The 13,780-nt window shown below is 37.6% G+C and overlaps 1 protein-coding gene across 2 annotated transcripts in view; it reads left to right on the top strand.

The window, feature by feature from the left end:
* Positions 1 to 13,780, top strand: part of cdh4 (cadherin 4, type 1, R-cadherin (retinal)) — a 332,586-nt gene that overhangs the window by 271,525 nt on the left and 47,281 nt on the right. For both annotated transcript variants that reach the window (XM_051672704.1, XM_051672705.1), the window contains one exon: positions 4,244 to 4,388. In XM_051672704.1, the coding sequence (XP_051528664.1) occupies positions 4,244 to 4,388 (145 nt within the window). The remainder of the gene's footprint in view (positions 1 to 4,243; positions 4,389 to 13,780) is intronic.

Below are 13,780 nucleotides of genomic sequence, written 5' to 3'. Positions count from 1 at the left end.
CACTTAAACAAAGTCCAACAAATTCACATATGCGATTTGATTGGAAGCTTGATTGTTCCAGCCATCAAAACAAGTATATTTGCCTCATCAGCCATTTTAGAAATCCGAGACACTACTACAGAGTTATTAAATACTACTGCAGCTTGTTAAGGAAAGTTGCAGAAAGCTTAAAATTCATACCTCATTGTGCAATTAAGACTATTCAAACTGCTTCAATGCAGCAAAAACAGATCGTTTTGGACCTGCTAGCTGGCATCACATGTTAAGGATGCTTCTTTATATTGTTTTGTTCAGCTACTCTGTTTATATGGCTCTATTTCTTATGAATAATGTGCAAAAGAAAAAGCCAGAGACAAAGGAAAAAATTGCTTTGACACGTCAAAGTTTTTTTCAGTTAGTCAAACTGTCAATTAGACTAGGTTTCGGTAGCAATGTGCAGATGGAGAGAGAGAGAGAGAGAGAGAGAGAGAGAGAGAGAGAGAGAAAGAAAGACAAAGAGAGAAGGAAATATCCATAGGAAAGGAGTGTTGAATTGAGTAATAAGAATGCAGCTTCCAATGCTTTAACTCAACTGGGGAATCAAATCAAACAGCGACCCTGCCCCCTTATGTTTCTGCCTGTCACCCCACTTCTGTCACAGTCAGGCTGCCGGCGAGCCCACCCTCCACCTCCCGCTCCACTTTTTCCCCTGACTGTCATTCACTCATCCAATTGCAACACAACACATTGCTTTTGATTCTCATGGTTGTTCCTTACAATTATAACTGCATCTTTATCTCTGCTGTTTTGCGGGAAGTGTTGGTACACCCGTAGTGTATATTTAGATCGGCTGTAAAATTAGGTCTTTTCTGTCTGCGGCTCCCACTTTTGTCTTAGCCTCTCTCTCTTTCCTGTTTCTCTGTCGCTCTCACACTATTCTCTTTACTGTTTGGTCCATTGAGCAGTAGATGATGTGGCACTGTGTGTCTACCTATCAGTCTAAATTACGTCTAGGCCTGTCTCATCCTCACCCGGTGTGTGTGTCCACATATCTGAATAAATCAGCACCCACAGTGGTTAAGTTTGCATCAATGTATGTGTGTGTGTGTGTGTGTGTGTGTGTGTGTGTGTGTGTGTGTGTGTGTGTGTGTGTGTGTTTGAACTGTAAATGTGTGTTTACTTTCAGTTTGATGGTGCCTGCAGTTAGTGAGTCAGACCAATAGGCATATGAGCACTGTTAAGGTTAAGTGGCCCCCCTGGCCTCTTGTGCAGCGTTTAGCTTATGCAGGCCCTTCCATTACTCACCATAGTATGATTATCCATATGACTGAGATCCTCATAGCTGATGTTTGCTTACAAATATGCACTTTTAACTCTGAATGTTCTAGTGCATCAGACTTCAGTAAGCAAAAATGTATACTCATGGCTTTTAACAGCATAGCTTAAAAGTAAGGCTTAATATATGAGGAGACCTATTATAGTAGAGTCTTCATAAATGAAATGGAATGTTTACTTCCAAAGTGTTGCAATTAAATGGAGCCGAGAACTTATTATGGGGACAATCCCCCTGCAACCTTAACAACGGTGATGACTCATGATCAGGCCTAGATGGAATCTATTGACTTTTTTCACATTTCCTGCACATTTTGGGGGAGAAATCTGGGGTATTCTAAATATGTGGATTTAAATGTTTAGATTTAAAAATATTTAATAAACTAACACACAAAGGCAAGGAATGTGTAGAACTTTACGAACAATGGGCTATTCAGTTCTATAGAAATCTATGGAGCTCTGTGTGTGCAGATTCAATATGAACTTGCTCTTGAGTAACAGCTATTGTTTTAACAATAGTGATGACACCCTCATTGTTGGGATCAAACCAGTAACCTTTAGTCACAAGCCCTTAACCACTATGCTCCAATCGAACTCCAGGTCTCCGCATGACAGGCAAAACTATTGTCCACTATTCTAACAAGTGCCATCACTTCTGTGCTGCAGGCATGGCACTCTCCCTCTAGCTTTTTCTGTGTTTTTTTCCTCATTGTTAGTTTCCTGTAGTCCACTGCCTGTATAACTCCCAGCACTAGACTGTTTTGCAGAATTGAAGAGTTTCTTTGACACAGTAGAAAGAGCAGAAAATAAATAAAGAGATAAAGAAATACAGGAGATATTTTTTTTCTCTGCCTATCTCTCTCTGTCACTCTGTCTGTTTTTAGTATTTCAGTGCTGTCAGCTAGCATGTTAATAATGCTATTAAGCCACACATTTGCAGTCCACATGCTCTCGTGGGTCAGCAAATCAACAACCCGTTCTAACTTCCGAGGCGTCAAATACTGCTGCTTGAACAAAAAGCATCAACATTTGGACGTCAAAAGCACACTCTAGCTTTTGTTTCCAACACATCCAGCAAGTGCATTGCTTTCAGAAACGTTTTGCGTCAATAAACTGACGCAAAGAGCATCTACATTTTAATTTTTGTCAAATTATATGTTGGGGTACTGTTTTGTCATCGTGACATGATATGTATGGTTTTCATTTAATTTGAACTGAGCAACATTTTTTTTTCCACAGTGGTTAATGTTTAATTAGCAACATTTGTTAGTTTGCAGTGGTTAATATGTAATCTGTTGTTTTCTGTACACATAATATAATATCCATAAATCCAAAGATTGATGGTGACACCTTCCTTCTGAGACTATCCTGGGCTTACTTGCCGCTTGCATTGGAAACAGACGCTAGAGGGTGCTTTTGGCGTATGTAGATTGACGCACAGGGCTCTTGCACAAGCCACTGTACTTGATGCCTTGGGAGTGAGAACGGGTGAGATCAAACATGCAGTGTCTCGGGCACTAACAACAGTCAGACTCATACATATCTACATTCACACAAACACATGCACACACACACACACACAGCTGCCTCACTAGCCCATGCAGAATGCTAAGCACAGCAGCTGAGAAAACAGATTTTCCTGTTGTGTGTCTTTATTTATTTGTTTGCTTGACAGTTAGTTTTGCCATGCACAGAAAAAAAAAAAAAAAAAACCTGTCATCTTGGGCAATATTAAATCAGAGCGTTTGTGTGTGTGTGTGTGTGTGTGTGTGTGTGTGCGTGCTGTGTAAAAACATAAAACACAAAGAAATTAGTGACAGAAAGAAGTTGGCCATCAAATTTTGCAGCAGGTGTTATATTACTGAAGAAATTTATTTAAAGGGTCAGTTCACCCAAAAATGAAAATGTACTCACCTTAATGTGGTTTCAGATATGTATGACTTTCTCTCCTCCATGGAATGCTCTTTTTTTTTCTTTTTTCTTTTTTTTTTTTCGTACAATGAATGTGAATGGGTTTGAATAATGTGCCTAATATCTCCTTTTGTGTTCCATGAAAAGAGACAGTCATACGGGTTTGGGGTATGACAGAATGAGTGTGACAGTAAATGATGTCACAATTTTCATTTTTAAGGCGAACTTTATCTTTAAGAATCTTTATGTTTCTCTGTACAGTGTATGGAGCAATGCAACCCTCTTATTTCAGATGTAATACCAGGAGGGATTTTAGGATAATAGTTTTATTTAGTGCTTGCACATGTAATTCTGTAGTGTATAAATTCACAGAAGAGAATTTGGAGTTAATCCAGCCTTAAACCTCTCTCCATCCTCTCTCTCTCTCTCTCTCTCTCTCTCTCTCTCTCTCTCTCTCTCTATTTCTCTCAGTCTCTTTCTCCATATCTTGCTCCCTTTATTCATCATTTCCCTTTCCCTTTTGTGGGCTCCCTTAGGAGGAGTGTTTTATCAGTAAAAACTATTTTATTTTTAAGGGGTTGTTTATCTGAATTAAAGAAAGCTTTATCTTGCCTCATGCAGCTTTTCAAAGATCTAACCTAAATAGAGGCATTTTCTGTGAAATAATAATAATAATAAAATAAAAACCTCCAGCTTACCTTCTATTCCTCTAGAAGTCCTCTCAGGATAATAACTCATGGATTTTAGATAGGAACAAGGCAAGGCTGTCCCACTGGATCCCATATCTAGCATATATGAAATATGAATGCACTTTCCCTGCATTCACCGAACACACGTGATGCCTTTAATTTCTCTGAATTCCTCAAATTTGATTTAATGTCAGTTCTAGCCTTTCCACAGAAGTATCGTTAGCAAAATTATATCTGGATTTGTGTATATGTGGAATTGATTATAGATTAGTAATTACTGTGTTATAATTGTATAATAAAATTGTAATAAAGCATTTTTGTCTCACCCACAGCTTAGAGCCCATGCAGTGGATATTAATGGGAACCAAATGGAGCCTCCTATTGATCTGTATATTTATGTCATTGACATGAATGACAACAGACCTGAGTTTAAGAACCAAGTCTACAACGGATCGGTCGCCGAAGGGTCCAAACCTGGTATGTTTCCAGAATTATGGTGATGATCATAACAACTGTGATGTCATGATGATAGTAATAATCATAAAGATCATGTAGACAGTGACAATATTGGTGATGTCAAAATCCTGGTGATGACTATAGGGGTTGGCTATATTACGGTATAAGTAATTTCATATCATGATGAGCATATACTGTGTAGTATATTACAATAAAGTTATATTTCCTGGAAATTAAAACAAAAACTGCAATTTAATTAAATAAATAACTTGACTGTTTGCGCTGCTCGTTTCAAAGTTCATGTACGCTGCTCTGTCCTGTCTATATTGTGTTAGTGCATTATTACAGTGATTTCAAAGCGGTTTTGTGTTCCACAACTCCATCTCGTGCACAGAGTAACAGATGTGCTCCAAGTTCACTTACATTTGCTTGAGTGCGCTTAGCGTGTTATATTTAATGCGCTCCAGATTCACTTTAATTTCACTTTTGTGTAATTCCAAATATGTTTGTTAGTGATGGATCTTTTATGAATGATTAGTTGATTTTTAAAGAAACTTTTATATGATTCAGAGAGTGATTTGTTTGTTTTGTCGTGTGGCAGCCTCATAGGCTCTGTACAGTAAACAGAAATTATTAGTTCACCTCCCAATTCTTTGGGTATGAGTCTTTCGTTCATTTGACAAGTCACTGCCACATAGGTACCCATAGGCTCTGTACAGAAAACAGAATGATTGGTGATAACAATTTTCTGACTATAAAACAGAGAAATCAATCCAAACTCAGTGATCTGATCCAAACTGAGTGATCGTGTCTTTGGTTGTGCAACATTCAAAGGCTTGTTGCCCTCCTCTTTCCCCTTTAGTTTCTTCACTCAATGAGGATGTTTGTACGGATCAGAGCTTATTGTGTTGACTGCCACTAAATCAAATAATACTACATTAGGTTACAGCAACATCATGTAAATAAGATTTCATGATGATCCATTTTGTAATACTTATCAATGGGCAACTCCTGATAACCATATTACAAGTTATGGTCATTAATAAAGGAAATACTCAAGTTAAATAGTTACATAGATATCACTTTATTTTATGTGTAGAGTCATTGCTGTTACGCTATAAAAAATACTTCCTGTTTGAAAGCTCTATCGAGCCTGCTTCTGTAGTTATGCTAAAGTTACGCTGTAGCTTTGGCTTGCAATGTGAAACAGGTGTAAGTCTTTTGGTAAGGAATCTCTTACTGCAGTATTTTTTAAAAATCATCGCAATATGACTTTTTCTCCAAAGCTTGCAGCCCTGATTTATATTTCTTTGGACATTTATTTGCAAAATAAATCCCAATAAAATAAAATAAATGCCATTTTCATGGTATATGCTCCAGAATCACATTCAGTGATTGCCTCAACAGGCTAAACAGCAATATTTTTTGCGGTGATTGCACCTGTTTAAACTATATTGCAGGTGGTTAGTAAATAAGTCACAGGGTTTTGTGCTGAAATCCTATATACAAAAGTCACACAACTATTTAGTGAATTCGCCTACACCAGACACGAGAGGAGTGTCACATTTCAAAACTAAATCACTCCAATTATAATTAATGAAACTGTCTACACTTGTCTGTAACACTGCTGAATAGACTATACATTTCTGCATCACATTTATTACAGAATCCCTACCCGTCAATGTGTTGTTGCCTTCTTATCCAGGCTTAATGACAATTCTTGATACTCATCATCACTATAGAATTATGAATGGTAATATTGTTATTGTCAACATTATTATCACTGCTATCATTGTGACATCATCATTATGGTAATTCAAGATTTCCTTCTGCTTTCATTGATGATTAACGTAACACTCCATGTGAATTGTTTTTTTATTTTGTTTTTCTGCGAATGCTCCTCTATGCTCTTTGAACTGCACACATGTGTCTAACCAACAAAGGTTCAGTTTCCTTCTTTATTCTCCGCCTCTGTGGAGTGTTTGCAGTCAGAGTTGGCTGGCTGAACAGCAAAGGCATCGAGTATGAGTCAGATTCTGTCCAAGTTACGGCCTAGGAATCTTGCCTCTGAGGAAAAAACTTTAGTCTTTATTTTGTTGAGCTCTCCTCACAGAAAACTTTATTCTCATGGGAATTCACTAACAAAGAGAAAAAAGAAGAGCACAATATTTTCTGTTTCCCTTCAGTAGAGCGTGGGACTGCTCCACGCCAAACAAGCACTGCAAATTATCCACAGAAAAAGGATGCATTACAGGCTGTTCCATTATCCCTCTGCTGTCCATGCTGACAAACTCAATGTTTCATGTGAAATGAAAACATGGAGTCTTACTAAATTCAAGCTAAACTCAAGCTGGTCCTCGCTTAGCCAGACTTTGACTATGGCAAAATGTCTGGTCCTTTTTTGCTTTTTCCAAGGAACTGGCCAAGAGCCATGTAGTCATGTAAAGCGTTCCATCCCAGTTTGTTTTGTGATTATGTGGCTTTTAGGTTTGGGGTTATCTTAGATCAATTATACCTTTATAAAAGACTGGTATGGAAAAAATTATGATTGTACAGAAAACACAGAAAAAAAGCAGATAGCAGATAGATAGAGTTTAACCCTTTCATACGTAACGTCACACATATGTGACGGTTAATAACTGGGCCCCACAGAGTAGTGTCACATGTGTTTCTGCAAGAACCAGTTACGTTCCAAGCTGCCAGATTCAAATCAGTTTTTGCGCCAACACATGCTGTGCTGGTCAAGTGTCTGTGATTTATATTCGCTCAAACAGTTACTCATACAGTCTTTTAAAACACAGAATAAGTTTCTTTTATATACATACATCCAACTCGTCGTCAAAGTGCCACAATAAAAAGTTTACAGCTCTTATACACACAGTCAATAGATCAAACGCCATATTCCTTCGATGAGTGCTGCCATTTGTTTACATTAGTAGCGGATGTCATTCGTCAAACAGCTACTCAAAGAGTCTTTTCAAGCACATAATATGTTTATTTTATGTAACAAACAGCCAAATTGTTACCAAAGTACCACGATAACAGTTCACAGCTTGTATATGCACAGCCATCGTATCTAAATGCGATCTTCCCATGCACGCAGCCTCGTCTGCTGATTAGGTGCAGATGCAGTTTTCATTCACACAAACAGCAACTCAAACAGTCTTTTCAGGGATATAATATGTTTCTTTTCTGAAACAAACAGCCAAACGATCACAAAAGCACCACGATAACAGTTTAAAATTCATGTACTCAGTGAAAACATGCTGATCGAGCGCAATTATCCGATGCATGCAGCCAAGTCTGTTTACATTAGCACTTACACACACACACACACACACATACATACACACAATGTCTGAGATGTCAAACAGTGCATAGGCAAACCGAACTGCTGATGTTATTTGTTCATTTGTTTTTTACAGTTATAAAAATTAAATAAAACAAAAAAAGTACAGCAGACATTACCCATTTGTTCACATTGTTTACTATATTATATACAGTATTTATTTATGACAAGAAATCAAAAATTTAAATAACATTTATAAAAAAAATACTCGTCTACACTCTGCCCCCCTCTACTGGTTGTGCAGTGTCACGCGCAAAAATAACTCACTCCAGGAGGCACTGCAGAGGAATTTAGACCCTACTCATGAAATGTATGTCAAGTACACAGTATACTAGGCTTGGGATTGATGCCTTTTTCATGCATCAGTAATCTGAAGATTTTCCCAATAATTAGCAATATATCAGATTTTTTATTTTATTTTTATTTATTTTTTTCAGATATAAATAGGGCTGCTTGTTGCACAATAGTCTTTGTATTTTAAAACATATTTCTCAACACAACTTTGAGAGTGTGAGCGTCAGGGTAAATTAAAGGGGGTCGTTCACCAGACACATCTTGCGGACGACATGGCGTGTCCTAAAATTTGTAACAATTATTTTCTACAAAGGTACGCACACTGCCAACACTCAGCATCAAAATTTTACAGTGCCACAGAGTGCAACTCACATAGTTTTACATTAAATTTGACTCAAATCATTATCAAAGGACAAAGACTATTACCCAATGTATTTTCAGTTACAAATATGTCATTATGTGGTTTGACAGCTTGAGTGAAAGCCCTATACAAGGCTAAATATATGGAAATTGCATTATAAATGTCACCATTTTTAATCATTCAGTTTGCGCAGTTAGACCATTTTTATGCACTAACCTGTAAACTCATCAACATCACTTTGTTCATTCTTGAAGAAGTATAAAAACCTTCATAGCTTTACACTGCCATCTGCTGCACCGAATTGACTCGTCCTCTGTGCCACTCCTAACTGTGACTGACTTCAATACATGTTATATCACCCTCTTGTGGTCTCCCAACGCTATTATACAAGACTGTTAATCAAAAGGCCAACTGATTGAATCGGAAAACACGCAAATTAGGCTTCTGATTTAAATGTTGGATAATTTTAAATTACTGATAAAATAATGTGCCAAAAATCATGCCACGATCAAAAATCAATATATCGATATTTTATGACATCCCTACAGTATACAGTACATACAGTTTTGCTCATAGATGTCTAGTTTACTTGCTACTGAGTGCTTCAAACAAAATGAATTTTTTAAAAGATTTTATGAGATTAGTTTTGCAGTCTTGCAAAATTATATTGTCCTCAAAACCGCTCACTGTATCGACCTGGTACCTTGTAAACTTACCTTTGTTTCCAGGTGGAATGATAAAATATTCCAGTATGCTGTTACTCACAGAAGTTGCATGAAACTAGTCAATCAGATTTGCAGTTTGTGGCTGTGCCATCTGAGGCGGAGACTAGTCCTCATGAGACCAGATTTAATCTCATTGCCTTGAAAATGGCAATGCCAATATTGTCCGTTGGTCTTCCACGATCAGAAGGATTTAATCACAGCAGATGTTTTGTATATTTTAAACGTGAACGTTGATGGAACATGTTTATCAGTTTAACTCACCAAGGGAAGCTTACGCCGAACAGATGCTCATATCAGAGTGTCTCTGAAGTATTACAGCGGATTTTCCATCAGCCAGTGCACTACAGGCCACGTTCAAAAAGGAGCATGCAGGGAAGTGTCCTTATCACCAGCCACAGATGTATGGAATCCAGCTTTAAATGATACATTACCGATTTCATGGCCAAAGAAGTACCTACTTTGAGGTATAGATAGACACATAGAGTAACTGAATTGTGTTTGTTGTTGCCCAAACACAATTAATCACCCAATTACTGTGCATTTAGAAGACTGATCCAATTTAAGTTGAATCCAATTCAGCTGTGATTCAGACTTGGATCAAATTAAACAAAATTCAGTGTGATTATTGCAGTTTTTTTTTTCTCATTAGTATTGTAGATATATACATTTACATATACATTGGAATGCCTGCAAACTAAAAGAAATCAAGTTCTAAATGTTAAAACAAGTATTTTCCAAAACCTGTAGAAAATGTGCATGCTGAAATTTCAGATAATGCACCACACTGTTATGATTCACCCAATGAAAATGTTTAGAAAACTCATATCATATATATCAGAGCTTGAGAAAACTTGAAATTATCATTTATTTCGTCCCCAATTTTCCAACATACAGTGGCTCCACTTCAGCTTCAATTAAAAATGTATAGTATGAATGTTATTTCATTAGATATGAAAATATCAAATTAAGCAATATCTGCAAACAATTGATGACCTTTTCTCACTAACAAACTTTTTTTGAGCCATTTATTCATTGACTTTTAACCATCTGGTCTCCAGGTGAGTTTTAGTGGTAGCATGGTAACCACAGGTGTAGTTCATTAACTGCTGTATGGTCATATTCTACTAATATTTGACAAAAACATCCAAATATGTATTGTCTAATCTAACCAACTTCTTTTTATGAAATATTTTGCTTGAAAGTTTGCTTGTGCTATCTTATTTTAAAGAAATGCCACTTGGTTTGATATTTTTATATCTAATGCAATGACATTTATACATTTTAAGTGTGATTTCAATACTTTATAGGGCCACTGTACATTAGGAAATGTTGGATTGTGCCATCTTCAAACTTCTTTATCATTTATTTAGGGTTTTGACTGGCCTCTAAAACAACACTGATCCTGCAACATGTTTTAGTCAGCTGTATCCTAGTTTATTTGGCTCTGCTGCAACTTTCTGTTGCTCTGCCTAAATAACCAATGACATGGGGATATTTTTGCTGTCTCTGGTAGAGAAAAACAAGCCACAGTAAAAAGAGCGGCAAGCCTAGAAAATTCTATTTTCAAACTCCCAGCTCACACACCCGATAAGGGCTTTGCTAACAGTGGACGATAGAACGGTACTCGACGCTCAGGCACAGACAGCTGGCTATGGGTGTTAATTAAGCCCTGACATCCATGCACGAGAAAGGAGAAGAGAGGGAAAACTGTGCACCGAGAGGAGAGGGATGTTTCAATCAGTTTAATGGACTTAAAGTAGGCGTCTGCCTCTGGCTCTTTTTTGCAGGAAAAGTCATTTGCCTCTTCATAGTCCTCAAAGGACTCCATATGGCTACGACCTGACAAAACAGGTTTGCTTTGAAAGCCTCACCGTGAGGGTGGTGTGAGACGGTGCTGAGTGTAATCTGCAGTGTAAAACGGAGTGATAACAGCTTGAAGGACTGGTTTAGTCTGGCTAGCAGCTTGTCTCATACCGACAGCCGAGTATAGAGAGCTTTTATAATGTAAGCATGTTGTTGTGTAACTGAGGAATCTGTATCCGTAGCAAAAGTTATTGAAAACTGAGACAAAGTGGCTGCAAGATGGAAACAGTTTTTTTACATGAATTGTACACTTTTTGTGGCTTTTAGCCCATGTGTGTTTGCTTTTAAGCCATCTATATGCTAGTGTACTTCTTAATGTTGCCAAAGTCTCTTTTATCCAGCATACACAATGAAATGTATACTCTTTATCTTCTGGAAAATGGACTAAAAATATGAATGACTCATTTTGTCCAATCAAATGCTTTCGAGAATGAGAATGTCCCTTCCCCTGCAACTGAACAGCAAGTCGCAAACGATGGTTCATGGCTGTGATGCAACTAAAGGCTATTGGCTATTTTTTTTTTTTTTTAAAGGGATGAGCCCTTAAGGAAAGAAAATAAGTCTGAACTATCCTCGTTAAGCAGTTTCATGGGGTCTATTTTAGTTTTCTTTGTCAACTTTACCATTTGAAAGGAATATTTATTTATTTATGTTGCATCAGACAACATTGAAATAAAGAAAAAAATATCTTATCAAAAATATCGAATTTCTAAAAGACACATAGATTTACGAAGAAGGTTTTGCCAGGGTTGGTTTCATTCTCAGACTGACTGGTTATGTTAAACTTGTTAAAACTAATGATTCCCCAATTTCTTATATACCTGTGAAAGAGAGAGTCTCCCAAACAGCATGCGTCTAATGAAAGGAGGAATTTTGAGCTTCAGTGGTTTAAGTCGAAAAGCAATTACAGCATTGAATTAGTTTTCAAATTAAAAAGCAATTGAAAAGGCCCATGGGTTAACCGTTTCCTGCATGGTCATCTCTCTCACTTTTACACATAAAGAGCATTTAATCCCATTACAGAATGGCACTCATTGAAAATGGAAGGCGACAGAGTTGACATGTAACTCTTTTGTCTTCTTTATCCCTCTTCATGTGCTCTCTCTCCCTCTCTCCCTCCCTCCCTCCCTCCTTCTCTGGTTGTTCAAAAATTGATGTAGCCCTATCAGAAGAGGGCTTAATTGTTTTTCTTCTTCCTTCGCTCATTTTTTTTCCCCTTTTCCTCTTTCTCATGGGGCGTAGTGACACATTCTGCTCTGAAACTTAATGAACTTTGAAATAGAACTCTCAGCCACAATTATCCCTTCGTAGGTGTGTTGTCACAGAAATGATGGCACTATCTCCATACAATTACAGCAGGGCCAGAGAAACCCTCCAAACGTGTGAGGTCTTGCGCAAAGCTAGCTGTGCTGCCAGCCTCCTCCAACACCCCGCCAGGCCTCTTTTCTCAGCAGTCCGGCCATTAATATTAAATGACAGAAATGACTGGAACACAGGAGCGACATAATGGCATTAACAGTAAATGACAGGGTGACATTTTGCCAGCGTTGCAAGGAAGTTTATCCTGCATTTCTCTATTTGCAGGGCCCCTAATTGCTCACTCACATTTGAGATGGTGTGAGACAAGCTCTCAGAAATCGATAAACATGTTTTTGGGACTAAAGGCCATACGGACCCACACCCCACCATCCGCCAGCTGACGCTGTGCGCTTGTGCAAAAAAACACACACTTCACACTCTGCTCATCTAGACTCAAATTGCTGTTTTTATACACGTGACTTACAACAAATAGAGGTGAGAGTAGGGACTTATAAAGCTGGCACATATAAAGCAAGGCTGGGGTATAATAAAAGTGACATGAGAGAGAGGCAAACTGAGCTTCAATACTGAACAGAGTAGGCCTGGATCATAATGGTCAACCGACTATTTATGATCTTGATTTTTTCTTATTTAATTATTTATTTTAATTTTTTATATTTTTAGTGGCAGTGCTTTAATTAATTAGTGTACTGACAGCATGTTGTGCTTTAGCTGTTAGACAGTTTGCACCGTTAAAACCTTTTTGAAAGTTACATTTTTTAATTCATCCTATTTAAAGCACCACCACCACGGCCATATACATTCAGACATACATCTTTGGCCATTGCGGCGCTAATATGATCACATGAGAAATCTACATATTGCTTCCAAAAGTACCCTGAAATCAACACTTATACTGATAAGTGTCATTCCCCGTTACACATTTTTACATCAGTTCAAGCGTGAATACAATTCCCTTTAACGTTACTAAAAAAACCTCCAAGTCACATATTCTGGTCCAGTGGGAACCAGGAAGTAATGTGGACATTTTACCTGGAAACCAAAGTTCAAACATGCCCAAACATTTAAAAACACTTCCAGCTTCGACCAATGGGGGCAGTGTTTTGAATTTCAGAAAGCATAGACCGATTTCAGCAGCTGAACTTTCGACCTACTGCTACATGGGTTGTGTTTTTAAGATTTTAAAAGTTAAAATAAAGTTACAAATTGTCCAACTTTTGAAGCCACATCTCGAGGCTCCTGCTGCTGCTTTTGAACATAAGAACACATTTTTTTTAAGATCTCCCTAAGAAACATGTCTGATCGGGGTCAGGTGAACCCAAAACCAGCCTAATTTTACAGGTTGGCTGTATAATTAGGGATAATACTGATTATACCTTAAAATATTGTTTCCTTAAATAAATAGTTTACCCAAAAATGAAAATTCTCTCATCATTTACTCACCCTCATGCCATCACAGATGTGTATGACTTTCTTTCTTCTGCAGAACACAAACAAAGAT

Source organism: Myxocyprinus asiaticus, chromosome 35, assembly GCF_019703515.2.
Source record: "Myxocyprinus asiaticus isolate MX2 ecotype Aquarium Trade chromosome 35, UBuf_Myxa_2, whole genome shotgun sequence".
Lineage (NCBI taxonomy): Eukaryota > Metazoa > Chordata > Actinopteri > Cypriniformes > Catostomidae > Myxocyprinus > Myxocyprinus asiaticus.
Note: the sequence above shows the minus strand (reverse complement) of the source record. Positions and strands in the feature narration are given on the sequence as shown.